General features: G+C 38.1%; 1 protein-coding gene across 2 annotated transcripts in view; it reads right to left on the minus strand.

Moving 5' to 3' along the window:
- Nucleotides 1-1,405: 1,405 nt before the first annotated feature.
- The window catches only part of LOC135166286 (metabotropic glutamate receptor), a 99,456-nt gene continuing 80,592 nt past the window's right edge, over nt 1,406-20,269 (minus strand). For both annotated transcript variants that reach the window (XM_064128407.1, XM_064128408.1), the window contains 2 exons: nt 18,945-19,522; nt 1,406-7,607 (listed from right to left, as the gene is read on the minus strand). In XM_064128407.1, the coding sequence (XP_063984477.1) occupies nt 7,453-7,607; nt 18,945-19,522 (733 nt within the window). In that variant the 3' untranslated portion in view covers nt 1,406-7,452. The remainder of the gene's footprint in view (nt 7,608-18,944; nt 19,523-20,269) is intronic.

Raw genomic sequence — 20,269 nt, forward strand, 5'->3', positions numbered from 1 at the left:
AATTACGATTTCGAAAAATGCAAATAACAAGATCCGACTTCGTGATTCACACTTCTTCCCTCGTCACTTAAGAGATGTCAATCATGTAAGTTCTTTGATCGATGCAATCGTAAACGAAATAAAAGAAAAATTTTCGAATGGTCAAATTTTTCATTAATGTTCTACAACTGTGAAGATTCAGCGTAATTTGACACTTGCGGATTTTTTATTCGTCTCATACGCTTTTTTTGCTATATTTTCAAAGTTGCATTGATTATTTTTCCCATCCAAATCTTGGCCAATAGGATTGCACCATTCGACGTTATTTTATATAGTCAACACGGTATTTCAGCGGAAATTCTTGGAAATTTCACTGGAAATTTTGCATGTTGATATATATAAAAAAAAAAAACAAATGTTGAAGTAACCCTCAATTGTATCTGACAGATTAAATGGCAATTCGTTGAAAATTATGTCTCATGGTGCAATTCTATCGGCCAAGATTTGGATGCAAAAAATAATCACATATAATACCACAAGTGGTTCAAAATTATCGAATATTTCCCGATAGATTCGTTGCAAACAAATGAAGGAGTCAAGTTTTTCAGGAAAAATCACTCGTGCTTCGCACTCGTGATTTTTTAGCCTGAAAAACTTGACGACTTCATTTGTATGCAGGGAACCTAGAGGGAAATATTCTATAATTTTGAAGCTCGAGTGGTATTCAGGGGATTATTTTTCCTATCCAAATTTCGGCCAAGAGAATTGTGCCATGACATGAAAAGAGGTTTATTTGGTTAAGTGTCGTTTGTTTACCAAAATATTCAAAAAATTATCGCATATAATACCACAAGAGCTCCGAAATTATCGGATATTTCCCGATAGGTTCGTTGCAAACAAATGAACGTGTCAAGTTTTCCAGTTTAAAAATCACGAGCGCGAAGCGCGAGTGATTTTTCTGGAAAACTTGACGAGCTTATTTGTTTGCAGGGAACCTTGAGGGAAATATCAGATAATTTCGAAGTTCGAGTGGTATTCGGGGGATTATTTTTTGCATCCAAATCTTGGCCGATAGAATTGCACCATGAGACATAATTTTCAACGAATTGCCATTAATCTGTCAGATACAATTGAGGGTTACTTCAACATTTGTTTTTTTTATATATATATCAACATGCAAAATTTCCAGTGAAATTTCCAAGAATATCCGCTGAAATACCGTGTTGACTATACAAAATAACGTCGAATGGTGCAATCCTATTGGCCAAGATTTGGATGGGAAAAATAATCGCATATAATACCACAAGAGCTCCGAAATTATCGGATATTTCCCGATAGGTTCGTTGCAAACAAATGAACGTGTCAAGTTTTCCAGTCTAAAAATCACGAGCGCGAAGCGCGAGTGATTTTTCTGGAAAACTTGACGAGCTTATTTGTTTGTAGGGAACCTTGAGGGAAATATCAGATAATTTCGAAGTTCGAGTGGTATTCGGGGGATTATTTTTCCCACCCAAATTTCAGCCAATAGAATTGCACCATTTGTTGATATTTTGTATAGCCTACCTCGAATATCAGCGATAATTTTTTGAAAAAATGTCTGCAAAAATTGAAACGCAGATGATTGACAATCATTTGAAACGTACAGATTTCATATTGGCAAATAAAGTTATTTTCTTTTCGATTACGTTTACGATTTCATCAATCAAGGATTTTACGTTATTCAGATGTTGTAAATGATGAGGAAAGGAGCGTAAATCAAGAGGTTGGACCGTATATTTTCGGTTCCAAAACCACGTCATTTACAACGTCAGATTTCGTAATTGACGTTTTTGGAAATGGTAATTTGCGAGTTTCAAATCGTAATTTACCTTGTCGCAGTCGTAATTCACGTTTTCAAACTTCCAATTTACGATTTTTTGATACGCAATTAACCTATTCAAAAATCGCCTAAATTATGTATTAAATCTTGTATTTTACAATTATTTTTTCTGTGCATTATAATTTCGTAGTGACAATTGAGGAGCACATTTTTCACTTTTCTTCTTGTTATTTCTTCTCCTTCTTAGGCAGAACCCACCGGGCTACATTTCATCTCGATATTTGTTTGACCTAATTTGATTCAATTTTACTGTCAATTGAATTACCCGCAGATATTTATTCCAAAACGATTTCGTTTGAAAATTTTGTAGTCGAAGTTCTTCACGTTACAATTTTATTTTTTCTCTATTGTTTCTCCTGACTCATAGACTCAGAATTACTATTACAAACTGTATATCCTGGAAATTTAAAAATCATAATGATCTCCCGGTCAGGTCTTCATCGGGTTCCCATCAGGCAATTCTACTCGGCATAATCATTCCACCCCCTTTCAACTTTGACCCTTATCTCGAATAGAATTTCCGTCGGGTTATCCCGGCCCAGGTCGGGCCCTAACTCATGGGGGAGAACCCGATGAGGACTCGCCCGGCAGATCATCAGATCAACCCCATTTGACACAAAAACTATTGGGTCGGGAAATGATGATAGCGAAATCAGGGTCTCTCCAGAGGGGGAACCCCGATGAGGGCACAATCGGGCGATGGTCGGGTGCGTTGAATGCGAAACCTGCTCGGATTGACAGAGCGTACCTCATTGGGAAATAATAGGGAGATCAGAGGGATCATCATTGGGGAGAAAAATAAATTTAGTAGTCAATAGATGCACATTTGTCCAATCAATTACGGTACTTAATGAATTAATTAATAGTTGACGACCATCATGGAGACTCATGGAAGTATCAATTATGAAAATTAAAATGAAATCCAAAAAAATGAGAGTCACTCAAATGAAAAGAGAATCAAAAAATCTACTATTTCATTAATTAAAATTTCATTAATTGATGAATTCATTCAACAGGTTAATGAACCGTTTTTAATGATGGTAAATGTGACCCAGGTGAGGATGTCCAAGCTTGGACAATAGGCTCAAGCTTGGCCCAACCTCGGTTACCAAGCCTCGGGAATCCTAGTTTTGACCAGGGTTGAACCTGTGGCAATTCTTAGGTAAAACCAAGTTTGGCGATTCCCTGTGAATTAAGGGGTTATTCTCATGTGAGCACTTCAAAAAATCGATTTTTTTATTTTTTGATATTTTGACAGTAAAACCTATTGAAAACATGCTGTGAAAAATTCAGACCGAAATTCATAGTATTTGATAAGTTACAGCTCATAGTCGCCGACGTGTCGTAAGCGATTGTGTACCAGGCTTTAAACTTTAAACGCGTTTTTCTCGAATCATCATTTTCTGAAACGGTCAAGATCCTACTAGAAAAAGTATTCAACCGATTGCTTTAAAATTTACATATGTTCTTCTACTCATTTATAGTTATCGTCCCTACCACAATTGTTTATTTTCGACAATATCTTCATATTTTTTTTAAACGATTTGTAACGAAAAAGAAGGAGATTTTCGTGATTTTTTTTTTGAAGTTCGATATTTTTTTTTGTTTTTAATGAAATTGATTATATTTGGTAGGGACGATAGCCACAGATCTACTGAATAATAATCCATTCGATTTTTTTATGTCAGACAACATGAACAGCCGCTATCACCTTGACCAGTGAAATACCTTTTTTTGTTGGGGACTACTTTGACTTAAAAAAAATATATGTTAAAAATGTAAAAAACGGAAAAAAAAATTTTTTTCGTATATTTCAAAATACAAATAAAAATATATTGAAAAATCAACATGATTGAAGTTTGTTGTCGCATAAAAAAAAAATTCCGAAAAAGTGGTAAAATATAGGCGTTCACATGAGAATAACCCCTTAAAGCTTGGCTACCAAGGCAATTCCTATCTTGATCCAAGCTTGAGTCTCCGAGCTTGAATTGATAAGTTTGAACCAAGCTCGGGCCAATATATTGTAGAAAAAATTCAATAGTTTATATTATATAAAGATATGAATCCATATTTTTTATAAATAAATATATTATTTATTTATTTCATTTTCTTTAATTTTTTGCAAGTTCGAGAATTTCTAACTGGTTATCGTCGGAGGGCTTTGAGCCAGAACCGGAAAACTGTTAACAAAATTCGTGGAAAAAAAATAAAGTTGATCGTGATGGTCAAAGAAAAAAAACTAAGTAAGAATTTAAATTGGTTTTGTTCGGCTATACTAATGCTTGGGTTGGGGGGAGCGAGCTGAACATATTTTTTTTCAAGTCAAACCTGGAAGTCGAGCTTGGGTGAAGGCTGATGACCAAATTAGGCTGAAGCTTGATCTCAAATTGGGTGACGCTTGGATCAAGGTTGGTCCAAGTCTGGACGCCGAACTTGATTCAAGCTTGGATCAAACTTGGGATCCAAGCTTGGACGGGCGTTACAAACCAAGGGTTAGCCAAGATTGTTCCAAGCTTGGAAACCAAGATCGAACCAACCTAGCCTACCAACCTAGCTTGGTCCAAGCTTGGACCAATGGTGAATTTCCACCTGGGGAATAATGATGCCGAATAATTCTGAACAACGTTGTAGAACAATAACTCGTGTTTTAAAAATAATATCTTTTTTAACAATGGCCCAGTGGTCCGAGGGAAATGTTTAAACGTCTATTCGCTGTATTTTTTAAATTTCGTATTCTGCTTTCGGATGAAATATCTGACGTGCTATTGGCGTTTAGTTTGTGTTTCAGCCCAGAAGAGAGAGAAAAAAAATCTTTCAATCGACATATCGTTATATTTTGCAGTTTCACTATTCATCAACAAGTACCCGGAAAAACCGATTGGTGATCATGAAGAGAGATGCGAAATTGCGGCTGATAGGCTCCATCAGCCATTTCTCACTGAGTGAGCCAAATGAGCTGAACGGGCCAGATGAAGAGGGAGAATCCGATAGAAGACAAGAGAGGAGGGAGTTTCGATGAAATCTAACATAAATCACCTGATATGGCATTGAAAAAAAAAAATTTTCGGTGTTTCCTAGCATTTTTGAATAATTTGTAACAAATTAGGACTTTGATATTGACAAAATATATCAATATACTCAGTAGTAATACCCCAAGACCTTCAAAATTATCAGATATTTCCCGAGAGTTGCGTTGCATAGCAACGAAAGGGATAAGTTTCGCAGGGTAAAAATCTCGAGCGCAAAGCGCCAAGGTTTTTCTGCGAAACTTATGCCGATGAGTACTATGGAGGGAAACTGGAGGGAAATATCCGATTAATTTTGAAGGTCGAGGGCTATTTGGCTGGATTACTTTTTTTATTCCAATTTCAAGCAATTAAATGTGTGGCATTCACGTCATGTGGTATGGTTTTTCACGGGTAGTTGTGCCTTCCAGCGTATACATATTTTCTGTCTGCACAAAATGCAGAGAATTGTTCTCAAATTATGGCTTTTGTCTTCACCGTATTATTAGGATTTTTTAAAATTTTTTGATCAATCCCAGGTGGGAATTCACCATTGGTCCAAGCTTGGACCGAGACTAGGCTAGGTTGGTTCAATCTTGGTTAGCCCTTGGTTTGTAACGCCCGTCCGAGCTTGGATCCCAAGTTTGGTCCAAGCTTGAATCAAGTTAGGCGTCCAGACTTGGACCAACCTTGATCCAAGCGTCACCCAATTTGAGATCAAGCTTCAGCCTAATTTGGTCATCAGCCTTCACCCAAGCTCGACTTCCAAGTTTGAGTTGAAAAAAAATATGTTCAGCTCGCTCTCCCCAACCCAAGCATTAGTATAGCCAAACAAAACTGTCAAAAGTTGATAATTCTTCCAATTTAAATTCTGACTTAATTTTTTTTCTTTGACCATCACGATCAACTTAATTTTTTTTCCACGAATTTTGTTAACAGTTTTCCAGTTTTGGCTCAAAGCCCTCCGACGATAACCAGTTAGAAATTCTCGAACATGCAAAAAATTAAAGAAAATAAAATAAATAAATAATATAGTTATTTATAAAAAATAAGGATTTATATCTTTATATAATATAAACTATTTAATTTTTTCTACAGTATATTGGCCCGAGCTTTGTTCAAACTTATCAATTCAAGCTCGGAGACTCAAGCTTGGATCAAGATAGGAATTGCCTTGGTAGCCAAGCTTTAATTCACAGGGAATCGCCAAACTTGGTTTTACCTAGGAATTACCACAGGTTCAACCGTGGTCAAAACTAGGAATCCCGCGGCTTGGTAACCGAGGTTGGACCAAGTTTGAGCCTATCGTCCAAGCTTGGAAACCCTCACCTGGGATAATGTCCAAAGATTCTCCTCCAAATCTTCTGCTCATGTCGAAGTACAGTCCTTGAAGTTGATTTTTTCTAATGAGTTTTGGAGTTTGAAACGCGTACAAATTGTTTATCGGATATTTTCATTGCTTAGCAACAAACGGAAATATCCGAAGTAAAACCCTTTTACTTGTACCACGTGACGGGAAATGCCACCATTTGATTGGTTGAAAACGGAATGAAAAAAGTTATCATTAAAAATCATAAAAATATAGTGAGGGGTATCACCCATCATTTCCATTTGCCAACCAATCGCCCATCACTTTACAAACCCAGTTTTTTGTTGTCTCTTTAGGTAAAATATTTTTTCTTGCCAATATTCCAGCCATAATCCTTCCACAATCGAAGCTGTTTATCACACCAATGATTCCCAGTTGTTTTAATAATTAATTTACAAGCCTTTGATAATAATCAGCGTACGCTGCTGCAGACCTGAATTTCACAGCCAAATCATAGTCGATACATCTTCACAAAAATCCGAGCATTTTTTTTTTGAAAATATTTCTTAAAAATTTGTTCTTCCCCCGGGAAATAAAAATAATGAAAACTATACAAATAGGCCCATACGAATCGATCAACTCCATTGTGATTATGATCATAATTTCTCCAATTTTATCATAAATTTTCATCGACATTACGAACAGTCACGTGAGAAATTTTAAAACGTTTTAAATCGTGTGCGAGTGCAGTCTATGTATTTTCCATTTGTATATGTATATTTCTGTTTATCATCAAATGTGTTATTTCTTTTTTTTCATTACTTAGAATGACGACGTGTTACAATGATCAACGGTAACAATCAAGCAACGACAACAATGACGAATGAGTGGATCGTGAATGGGCAAAAACGTGATGAACGAAGTCTATAGACACATCAGGGAAGGGGAGGGAGAGAGGGAGGGAGGAGTTGGGTACAAGCCGTTTTTTACAGTCTCTAATAATACCACCCTTCATGAAAATTATCTTATTTTTCTAGCACATCGACAATCCACTTTTTTAGAATTTTTATGCTGTTTTTTTCCCACTCGTTTTCTGTCAATATTCCAAAATTGTTGAATCACATTTTCTAGTTCTTCATTTACTATCTTAACTAGATATTTTTCATCTTTTAACGCTCTTTGGTTTGAGAGCTTGTGCCGCCGTGTATCACTTATAAATCCACTAGGAAATACGGTTACGTCTTGTCGTTGAGATGATTAATTTCCTCCCTCGAATTGCTCTAGACAGCCGCAACATCGTCATTCATCTCGTCATTCGTCTGATTTGATGTGTTTGATGCTATTGAAATTTCGGTGACACCAGCAGACGTTTGTACAACAGCTCTGAGAGCTCGACTCAATGGTACATGCTCGCTGCTCATCTCACGACCACCATCTGAAAATATAGCAAATGGACACAAAAAACCTAATTACAACCTGAGACTGTTATCTTATCATGTGAAATTACAACTTTTGAAATTATTAGCTAAAAACTTTTGAACCTTCCAACTTAAGGTTGGTGTATCGCCGCTTATATTTTCGATGAATTTCGATGAAAATTTTAAAACAAGATTAAATTTAAATATTTTAAAATTTTATATAAATTTTAAAATATTGTGTATATATATTCTTCTGACAAGGAATTGAATTGATGAGATGATTTGATTAGAATTTCGGGGTCTTAATTGCTCGCAACAATATATACATATTGTTACGTGTCTCCCTTCGAATATCATTCATTTGTCTATGACCTGAACTTGGTTAGAAGAACGACTGTCTTTTGGATTACGTTAGCCTTGGTGTGTCTCTCTTCGGAGCTCTTACATGTCAGATCGTAATACTTCTTGTAATTAATAAACCGCCCCAAACATTTACCAACCTGTGTCGTCTTTATTCTTCGCTGGATATAACAATATTGTTCAAAATCCCGCGGTCAATTCAGGATGACCAACCGGACGACCTCGGCCAATCACCCTTGACCATCGTAACGAGAGGTCACGATCGAATTCGGGATCGTTACGATGGTCAGTACGCCATCATCATTCGGACAAGACATACGGTGTGTCTTACGGGAAATTCCACCGGGGAATTATTGGCTACCAACGGATAACCAACGGGGTTAGATCGGCAAATTCATCACGGCGGAAATACAGTCCACTATCAATTAAAGAATAGTTTTTAACACCTCGGAGTGCACACTGTGTATAATTATTTAAAGGGAAATAAATCGGGCATTCATCACACCCAGTGCCAAATTATTCTACATCACCGGAACTTCCTCACCCACCATCCCATCCGGCCCAAATCATCCCGGAATCTCATTATAAAATAAACAAATATATATATGTATATTTTATGTATATATTTGACACATCGTTTAAGCCAATTTAACAATTTTTATTTTTTGTTTAATTAACAGCGCGACGAATTTTGATGAAAAAAATGGATATCGTGCAACTAGTGTTATCCAGTTTATAGAAGAAAAAAAATAGAATCGATTAACCATCTCATACCTAAGCAATAACTTGAGGACGTCAGATTTTTTTCGAAAGTGGGCGGAATAAGTAAATTCATATTTCGGACGCGGTAACAGTGTAATTATGCTTCATCGCGCTTCTCTTTAAGAAATAAATAAATCGTTCTCTGTATCTCACTCTACGAAAGCACAAGCACATAAATAAAATTATTCCAGTGCATATTGCCGAGGCAGATGCACTGATCAACACAACCTCATCATTGAACAAGACAGCTCGAATGACAGCCTGGGTGATTCGCGCTGTCTTGTTCATATGTCATATTTGATTTGTTAATTACCTCAAAACCCTGGGCAAATAGGATGTAAAGAGCGTGACAACTGCGTAACAGAAGCACATAAATTAAATTAAATTAATCACAGAAGTCATCGACTAACTTCGTCTGTAAAACTTTCTCCTAATTGGTCAATGTGTTTGAGACGGGAAATCAAAATAGGGCGCGCAAAGTGCGCGTTCAATATCGTAACGATATAATTGTGCCAATCAAAGATTCTTCTGACAAGGGATTGAATTGATGAGGATTTGGAGAACTTATTTGTCCGGAGCACATGTGATTGGTAAAATTAATTTTTTTGTCTCAGTATAAATAAAACCGTTTTTTAATATGAAAATGTTAATGTTTTCCAGAGCTAAATAATAACAAAGAAATTAAAAAATGGTGTCTTTATTACGTATGTTCATTGAGATGAATTCCTTCGAGGCTGTATTGATTTTTGCTACTTGGTCAAGTGCTTTTCAACTCATGTCCAAACTAGTGGTAATGCAAAACTTTGCGTGACTTTCTGTCGTGTTCTTCGATTCAAGACGTGGGTCAGATATATTTAACCCAGAAAAATCAAAAGATATCTCTCTACATAATAAAAAATGGGTTTTAGGTAACACCAGCAATTTTGAAGGTTGAGAAGGGTCAACAGATTCGGGACTTGAGTAGGGGATGAGTCCTCGTCATTATTAATGCGATTCTACTCCTATAATACTTTGAAGGTCCAGATTACTGCGGTCCTGGTCTATATAATGCAGCTGTGGTCGATATTATGCGACCCTGGTCCACGATCCTACCGCAATTCAATGACTAAAATTGTAGCGTTTTTCAACACAGAAAATATTTTTCTAAATTGAATGTGCCAAAAACGGTATTATAATTTTCTAGCAACAAATAAATAAATTTATTTATTTATTGATATGGTTTGTATTTCACTGGACAAGCTTGGATGCAGCCTTCGTACCCTGTGTTTATAAAAAAAAATAAGGGAGATTAGCAATCGTATGAGTGACAGTCCTATTTATAAAAGCAGAAGCACATAAATGAAGTTCGTCCGAGTCGAAATGGCGTAAGATCTTTCTCATTGGCCGATTAAATGAATGCAGTTTCGCGTTAGTCGAAAAGGCGAAAACGTTTGTGTTCCTAAAAGCATCCATTGTGAATCGAGTCACCTCTCTCATCATATTTATAACCAACGACTTTCACATTCGTTCTTTTACGGTGTGATCGCCCTTCATCAGTCTATGAAAGCACAAGCACATAAATTAAATTAAATTAACCACAGAAGTCATCGACTAACTTCATCTGTAAGACTTTCTTCTAATTGGTCAATGTGTTTGAGGCGGGAAATCAAAATAGGGCGCGCGAAGCGCACATTCGATCTCGTGTCTTATTAACAGAGACACTTAAATAAGATAGAGAAATAAGATCCTTCTGACCCTTCATCGAAATTTGTTTGTTGAAAATGTTTGAAACTAAGCCTAATCTCCATGAGGACGGTCGATCAAATCGATCAAACCCGTCAGATTTCGGGCATCGTCGGGTCAACGGTCAGGCCCTACCGCAAACTCGGAAACCCAACGGCCAGTTAGTTCAGCATTGTATTCGGATTATAACGTTTCGTTTTCGTTTAATTAAGAGTTCGTTCTACAATCACCGATCCACTACTGAGTGTTTCCAGCTACACCACCGTCAGTGTGGATGCCTATTCCAGACAATTAGCTACATCACCATCACCTTGCATAGTTAAAATTAACAGACAATCACAGGGAATTTATTCGCGATTACGAAACTCAACCCAACGTGGTGTTTTTACTTTAATTGACCCAAGTGGTTGTCCACAGCAGTAATAAATCGGCAAAATAATTTACCCAGTGTTATAATTAATTCAGTTCAAAACTACCCATCATTCCACTCCTCCCCAATCCACCCTAAAATCAGTATCCTCTCCAAACAGAAAACCTTCAAACCTATCTAACCTGATCCGTTCAGTCCCATAAAAACCGGCGTTGACAGACCACTTGATGGCAGTATGGAATTGTGTACCGCAGAAGTACTGGGATACTGAAATTGTCCAATGATAGTCGATATCTGTTCAATTGATCAATTGAGGATCGATTAACACTCAGATAGCGATCGACCATTGACTGGCCATTGAGTAGCAATCGACCATCGATTAATTGATCATTACGTAGTTATGGAGTGATGATCAACGAGCCATTGACCATGTGCTTCAGTCCATGACCAATTGACTAACAATTGAATAGTCATCGAGTAATCTGTCAAAGTGGGGGCGGGGAAGGGCAAGCCCCCGGGCGTCTAACGAAGAAAGCAAGCACGGGGCGGAGCCCCCTAACGTGAAATATAGTAGTGATAATTCATACTAACAATGAAAATACTCATAAAAATGAATCATTGATTTCCAAAGTTCGTGCGATAAAAGAGTATATTTCGATATAAGTGCGACGGGGTGGTAACGAGTGTGAAGTTGCCGGCCCGAGGCGAAGCCGACGGTTACCAATCACATGAGTTAAAAGACCCCGTCGCACGTGTGGCCGAACTGCATTTTTTGTTAGTGATGTTACATTCAGGGAGTGACGAACTATGACATCTTTCGTTGATTAGGAAACGAGAAGTTTTTTCGTTTACAAGTTTTTACTTTTCGATTACAAGTAAATGAAAAGGCACTTTTCGACATGGATTGAACGTAGCAGCAGGGGAAAAATTCTTTCATGCCATGGCCGCCGGTAAAAAGCGTTGCTAACCTCACTTCGCTTGACTAGAAACGCACTTTCGGCCACTATGACATAAAATAACATCATAGTTCTGGTCAAAACAGTGATTCTGAGTCACGTTTTCTGGCCTACGCGTGAAAAATACAATTGTGTCACTCTTGTTACGTTCTGGCCGCGACAAAAAGGGCCTTTCGGTTACGAGTAAAGGAAAAGTCGGAGGTTGTAAACGAATAGACTTTTCAGCTACCAATAAACGAAAAATCGATCAGTTGGCCACTCGCTGAACGTAGCATCACTAACATAAAATATAGTTCGAATACACGTCCAAGGGGCTGCCCATACGAAAAGGCCACTGGTAAGCAATGTTGAGTTAGCCATAGCAAATGGGCGGAATGGCAAAAGTATGGCTGAGTTTGTAAGATTACGACCAAAGACAACCTCATTAGGATCTTGGATGACGTTAAAATGAAGAACAACACCAAGAGATTTAAAACTGCTACCCTCAAGAAGATCTCATTCGATAATTATATGAATCGCTCCGATCCAGCGACGTGCTTTGGAAGCTGGACGAGAGGAAAGGTGGTTCCCCTATCCGCCAATCGGGTACGTTTCCGGGTGGCGGATAGGAGAACAGCCAGGGTGAAAAGGGATGATGAGGGAGCGAAATCAGAAAGCCGCGAGGACCCTTGAGCGAGATCCCGCTGACCTCCCCTTTAATGCCTCTTCAATGGTAGTCATCGAGACTGCCAACCGGCCTAACTACCTGCCTCGGCTGCTCTAGCACTTCCTCGCAGACTAAGTCCCCAGCCTAAGGTGCAAAAGTGATCATGCCGATGATTAAATGGCAGTGATGGAGATCAATATTTCAAACGAAACCTTTGGGGTACCAGACAGCACCTCATTGTAGTCCTGCCGAGCCCCGGCATCGAGGCTCTACGGGACTCGACGTTTCATTTCCGAGATGAACTTGCTGCCTCAAGGGCCTGTGCCAAGAAATCCTGGACAGTAAGGACGAAGGCCAGAAAATAGACATTTACGTTGATAGTGAGCGTGTGGGGAGACAACCAGTGAAGTAAGAGAGCTGCTCTGGACTCATGAACTACTGCATCGATTTGATCGAGAGGACGGCTGACCATAATCAGCTAGAAGTGGTGCGGATCCCAGATCTCGCTAACGTCCGCGACAACGAAAAAGCCGATGAGCTGATTAAAAGTAGATGTCGTGGTGTCGCACCGAGAGACAAAGACCAAATCAGTGTGTGCATAGATTATATGAAGGACCTAATGCGGAAGAGGTGCAGCATCGGGATTTTGTATGTACCTATTAGTTTTGGAGAAATAGATTCTTAGAACTTAATGGTGCTATTTCAGAGTACGATTAAGAATTATGAGATAAAGTTCTCCCAAGTGTAGCTATGGGATTATATTGCAGACGTAGCAATAGGTGCTATTTGTGGGGAGACCCCGCACATAAACATGAATGGTTCAGGGATGCAAGTCTGTACAATAAAAGTACCTAGAGGGTTATATTTTGAGGGTTTATGAGAGGGCCACAGATGTGACAGGTGAAAATCGTTTCCAGCTAGCGAGGTCTAGAGACTTAAGGGTCACGTGACGCTGCGAGGGCTTACGCCAGAGAGTTCGGACGAGAGGTTTAGAGTTTGGACCAGAGAATTGGAGTGTAGACGAGGTGTGGAGAATGCCATCCTAAGAATTTTAGAAAAGTCGGGCATTATTTAACTTAGAATAAAGCAGTGTAATAATCATAAGTTGTAGTATTTAGTGATGTATATTAGTAAATAAAAATCAATATATATATATATACGTAATGTTTGTCTCTTTACGGCAAACTTCCTTTAACCCATATATCCCATAGAGGGGGTTGTGAAGAGCCGGAGTTCTGGAAAGAGCGTTAGAACCTGTTCCGTGAACCAACGAAGAATGGTACCAAAACATCTTCACCATCGAAAAACAAGATGCAGCGGTCTAGACAACATCCGAGGAGATGTCTTCGAGATCACGTGAGGACTTTCTCAATGGCCAATATCCATATGACCACTTGAAATTTTCGCGTCACCTCGTGAGGCATCACTCAGCCTCATGTATTTTGCGAAGACATCAGCGATCCGTGGCGTAGTTGGTAGCACACCTGTCTTCAAATACAGTCACTCGAAACGCATTAGGTTCGAGTCCACCTCTCGCCAATTTTTCTGACGAATCAATAGCATATTACATTTCTACCCGGAAAAAGGAAGTGTCTCCGATCACTTGAAATTGTGAGCCGAGGCGAAGTTGAGGATGAGAAACATGTGATCGGAGGTGTTTGTTTGACTGGCCGAGGTGTGTATAGGATGTTTCTGCTTGACGAGCCAACAAATCGTAAATTCTCGGCCGCCTAGCAATCGGGAAGTTGCCACATCTGGCCGGTGGGCAGAAAAAATAATTTGTTGGAGATGCCCTGCCTGAAAGCCAATCAGTTTACCTTCTCGTAAAAAGAATGATCTACCACTCGGAAATTGAACAGCCACTTTAGGAAAACAACCGCAAGATACTTTAACCAGTGCCATAACAATTAAAGAAGAGGATTTTGCAAAGATCATACATGCAACACGTGTCCTCATGAGTCCGCTCAAAAAATTTTATTGACTCAATTCCATTATTCTGATCTGAGTCCTGATTAACACTCGATTGTTCATGTTTCGTGAACTCCAAGTAAGTTTGTTGTGTAGTATCGGGAATTTTTATATAGCTAGCAGTTTTGGGGAAATATATTCCTAGAGCTTAATGGTATTATTTTAGAGTAGAATTAAGAATCGTGGGCTGAAGTTCTCCCAAGTGTAGCTATAATATCATATTGTAGGCGTAGCAATAGGTGCTATTTGTGGGGGGATCCCACAAGTTTGTACAATAGAAGTCTCTAGACCGTCATATGTTGGGGGTATATGAGAGGGCCACAGACGTGACAGGGAGAAATCGTTTCCAGTCAGCGTCGTCGAGAGACGTTTGGGTTACGTGACGCTGCTAGGGCCTACTCCAGAGTAGAAAGTAGTCAGAGTTCAGGCAAAGCAGTCAGAGTTTAGATCAGAGAGTTAGAGTACAGACGAAGTGTCGAAAGAGTGCCACCCTAAGGGTTTTGTAAGAGTGGCTTATGGTGTGAACTAAGGTCATGATGTGTATTAATAATAATAACTTAAACGTAGTATTTAGAGGTATTTAATAATGTGTAGTGGTGTCAATAAATATATACCTGTTGAACGTTTGTCTTTGCCTCAAACTTCCTTCGACCCACATATCCCACAGTTGTAAAAACTAAGCTGTGGTATTGTGAAACACGACTGCTCATTCACTCTCGATAATCCGCTTAGAATTTACCCATTCGCCTATTATTTCCGCCAATCCAGACATCTCCTGGAACATGCCTATTGCCTGAGATCAATAGTTAATTCGAAGTAAAAAATATGAGGTGCCCACATTTCGTCAGAGAAAATTCATATGAAGTTGGGAAGACATCCCACAGAGCCATTGAGGGCAATGAGAGGGCTGATACAGTGACTGGTGATGCAGCAGACGAGTACATAAATGAATATCGTGTGTCTCACACTGACTATAGAATTTCGGTTAAAAAGGAGGAACGTTCTGGAACGAGGAATGAAACTACTTTACAAACATGGCGTTGAGTATTTTAACTCGTACTACAATTGCCGTCAAGCCCATAGTGTAAAAATTGGAGACTTTGTAGAGGAAGCACAATTACGTCAACTGTCAACTGTCTACAGTATCATCAGCGGAGAAAAATTCCCTATTTCCGTTCTAGATGTATACCCTCTCGGGTCTGTACATTTTGTTCCCTTCCTTAGCGGTGCCATGGCACCAACTTTTTCCCCAACTGTACTGCACTTGTACAGGCGTAGAGGGAAATCATGGAAAACCCCTACTGACTACTATCCTTTTCAAATGTAGTGTTTCATCTCCAACAACTCTATTTTTATTTATCATCAAAATGTGTTTAATTATAATTTATTATTATTATCTTCCAAAAAAGGAAGATATTTTAAATTGCCATGCATTTAGGAGAGCGAAAGAAGAAAGAGGACGCGAGTAAGTGCAATTTTAATCCGCTTTTTCGTCCGTCAAATCCGGCAATTCCAAAGAAAAGCTTGACCTAATAGTTTGGACAAAGCTGCTGGTCATCTGCGAAAAATCTTGTTCCCCAAAACTCATCAGCTTTTCAGCAATTCACTTTTTTCGTCAACCCTAAAATCGGACGCGAAGATTAACATCCTCTGAACTCGTCATTTATGACGGGAAACTCCCTAACTTTACTAGCATCCATACGCTGAACACACTTTCAGACGGATCTGGCTAGGAATTCATGACTTCGAAAATGTCAAATTTCTGCCATTCTTCGAATGACACCCTTTCTACTCCCACCATCAATAGATCCCACCAATGAGTTCGAAGGTTCTTGGCCCACCAATCAGAGAAACGACAAATAATTGTTGTATAGCAAATTCTCTCCTCTTTCTTCGGACAGTCCCACGAGGAAAACGAAAAGATCGACTCAGTTCGCTTTTGGAAGTGAAGTTGGAGTGAACTCTTCAGCTTTTGTATCCATTGTACGCAATGGCCGTGTTCAATAAAAAATAGCAAATAGAGATTAGAGCAACCCAGTGGCAGTGTAATGTGATTATTAGTTTCCCTAATCAATTAACTTCCTTCTCACACAGTTCTTGTTAATCGAGTGACAAACCAATACCCGGAGAGACGTCAGAGAAAAAATGATATCTCGAGTGATATTAATTTGGTAGTTCGAGCGGATCAACCCTGAGTTGATACATGTAGAGTCCACAAACTTTGGAGTCTTGTACCTTAGTGGGAAAAAGGTATGACTATAATACCACGTTCCCTCGTGAGATCACCTACTACTCTAGGTAAATACGATATTTTATTTCAAAAAGTTAAAGAACCCCGGTTTTTCATGTATAGCAAAAATTGTTAAAATTTGACCAGGTGTTAGAGTCTCAATTTTTCCTGACAAATTATCCCAATTTTTTATATGATTGCTCACTTATTCAAGTATAAAATGATTGGACGGATAACTCATTTGTTCAATAATTATTGTTTTTTAATTAAAAATATCTCATACGGCTATTTTTGCTAAGGAACGACCCATTGAAATGACGAAAATTTATTTGAATAGATGATTGAAAACTGAAGGGATTTTGATTATTTTTCATTAAGAGGGATTCTTCACAAATAGAGAGGGAATATTTCATTAAAAACCTTAAAATTTCCATGTTTTGCTGACCACGCGTCATTATGGGTTCACCAGAAGTATATGTGTACTTCTCTACCTCTTGGGAGGACAGATGGCCTATCGGCGACTATTAAAATATATTTTCCACAAATAAAATATTTTAGTCGAATCAATTAGAAAAATCAATGGGTTATAAATAATTCAAAGCAAAGCAGCAAAGGAATATTAATAGCTTTTCAATATTGAACAAAATCATTCTATTCCAGACAATACTTTTGAAGAAACTAGCAGATGACACATGTGGAAAGGTGGACATGAGGAAGGCCAAGAAGGTGGATCGGAGTCTTAACTAAATTTGTCTAACTTCCCGAAGATCCAATTGAAAAATCTTACTGAATTTTGGTAATCAATTTTTTTCCGGACCCACGACGGACTACTGCCATAATATTCTAAAACATTGCAGTTAAAGGACTAATATTTTTGCCAACAAGTTTCAACAGTTATTTGTAATTTTATAGAAACTTCATTTCCATGAATGCTTCTAAAAAAGTATTAAATAGTGTATTGTAAATAAATTGCAATTTATCCCATTCCAATTGATGATTTTCTATTGGAGATAGAGATGTTTTATTTAAAGAAAGAATAATTATTAAAAAAATGAAATGTGTGTTTAACCTTTCCATACTTAAATAATTGAACTATGATATAAAAAATCAGGATAATTTTGCAGGAAAAATTGCTAATCTAACACAGGGGGAAAACCGAGGTTTTTAGAACTTGTCCCGGCCATACCGCACAAACTATGGCCTGAAAAGAAATAAAATTCTGCATTGGTGTCCAGAAGTACTTGATTTAACGGATGAAACTAGGACCAGGCGATTTTTTTTTCACCAAGACACAAGCCTCCAAAGTTTGCCGAACTCTACATTTGAAAATGATACTAAAAGGATTCACTGGGTCTCCACAGTCCTGCCTTCAACGCAATAATTTTTTAATTGAACGTGAGATGTTGCTATGCACTAACCCACTGAATCGTGCTTAGTCTCCATGCTAGCCAGGGCAGCATCCCAGTGGCTTAACTCACCCCATCACAGTCGATCAACAGAGAATAGAATCATCCAGTCAACTGAGAGAGAGCTAAGAACTGTTGCCCTCCTTACACCCTCACAAAATCGTGGAGGCTAAAGACTACAACTATATTGTACATCTAAATGAATAACATAACTTGATATTTTAAACTCAAATAATATACACAAAATGTAAAATAAAGATATTGTGAATAAGCCAACTCTGGGGTTCCAGCACTTTAAACGTGTTGGAATATTTGAGTACAGTTCTTTCATTGTCCTACAAAAAATCACTCGACATCTCATTTACTTTCTGGGAAACAGCTCTACTAAAGGACTAATTTATGATCGGTTGTACTCCGCTTTCGAGACGGTTTAATCCTAAACATATGCTGAATGTTTCTTCGAGTCATAAAACTGTTTTTCTTTTCCCTGAGAGCGTTTTCCCTTTGATATAGTTTTCAGTCTCTGAACAACTGTCCTCTAGTTAAGACGTGCCTTCCTCGTGCTAATAAAGGATATCCTATTAAGTATTTTCACTGTGTCTCTTAAATAATTTGATCATTTACACCCATATTCCAATAAAACCAATAGAAAAAAAGTTGGAAAGATGATAAGCATAAGATTTTATCCTATACAACTTAAACTCTGTCTTGTCTTCCTAACTTTAACATATTTTTGTCGAATATTTTGATGAACTTGGTGATATCAAATCGATATGGAAGTGTCAAGGGATCACGCAAACGGTTAACGTGATATTCTTGCATGCTATCAACGTCAATATCAATTAAATTATCCGTCCATTATACGTTCCTCTACGGTGGAAACCACGTTATTAGGTAAATGTCATTATTAAAGAGAGGGATGTGGTGAACTTACACTTTGCAACCGATGAAGCTCCACCACTGCTGTCCTGCTTTTTAAAGGTACTGCCACTCATGGTGACTTTTCCTCTGATATTTTTCTCAGGTTGAAAGACAATAATATAAACCTTTGGTGAATATAAACACACAAGTGTCACTGATGCACTTAGACTTATCGCAACGCACAGCGTCGTGATCTGTATTTCGTGTGCATTACCAGTTCCAAAATAAATTGGAACGAATGCTAGCCATATTATGCACGTTGTGTACATTGTGAAGCCGATGAATTTGCTCTCGTTGAAGTTCTCCGGAATTTTCCGGGTTTTTACTGCATAAATGGTCGACACAACGATGAGAAAAGCATTGTATAATTGAGAAAATAAAAAACTCATGTCCTGAATGTTGCACTTTAGGATTACTTGACGACGATCTGGATAGAAATGACGAGTCCCTGGTGGTTGCACTATCATCCAGACGAGAGTTAGAACCACTTGAAAGGCAATCAGTGCTGCTGCTATGCAGACTTGTGATGTGGGACTTATGTAGCGTGGTCGAACCGCTGATCTTGAGGCTGAATCGAAGATTCTTGCGATTCTGAAATAACAACAGTCATTTGAATTTATAACATTATTTTAGATAATTCTGGATATTTTGGCTACAACTCAAAGTCGAAGGAGCACACGCAGAAAAAAATAATGGTAACATACGTGTAGGATGACTGATTTTTTGTGTGAAATGCGAGAAAGACAAATGTGGGTATGAGTGAGATGAAAGTATGTCGCCAGAATGTATAAACATAGACTCTAATATTTCAACGCTTTACAAAGATTTGAATGTTTATATGAATGTGTCGAATGCCTGTTGCGTGATGGAAGAAGGAACCATTGTTAGATTGAACGGAACAAGGGAAATGATTTTTGGGAATGAGTGCGACGTGTGTGGTATGTCTTTGTGTATTTATGTATGTCGTATGAGTGGAATGAGTGTGAGAGAGAAACAGTATGACAGAGCCAGAAAAAGATATATAATAAACAATTGTGTATGGATGGTGCGAGAGGACGAGGTATGGGTCAGTCCGAGGATGAAAGTCGAACACCTAAGATGGTGGATCTTATACCCTATGTATTTTTTCATTACCAATAAATATTTTAAGTTAAATTAAAATTATGGCTGTCCCCTGTACCCTGATCCTACATACGAAATTTAAAACGTTATTTACGTGATTTTTTAACACGTAAATTGCAACTTTGGCAACGTAAATGATTCTAAAAGGATACGCCAATTACGATTTCCAAAATATAATTGGTGATTTTGGAAACGTCAATAACGTAAACTCCACGA

The sequence above is a fragment of the Diachasmimorpha longicaudata genome, chromosome 9, assembly GCF_034640455.1.
Source record: "Diachasmimorpha longicaudata isolate KC_UGA_2023 chromosome 9, iyDiaLong2, whole genome shotgun sequence".
In the NCBI taxonomy this organism is placed as follows: Eukaryota; Metazoa; Arthropoda; class Insecta; order Hymenoptera; family Braconidae; genus Diachasmimorpha; species Diachasmimorpha longicaudata.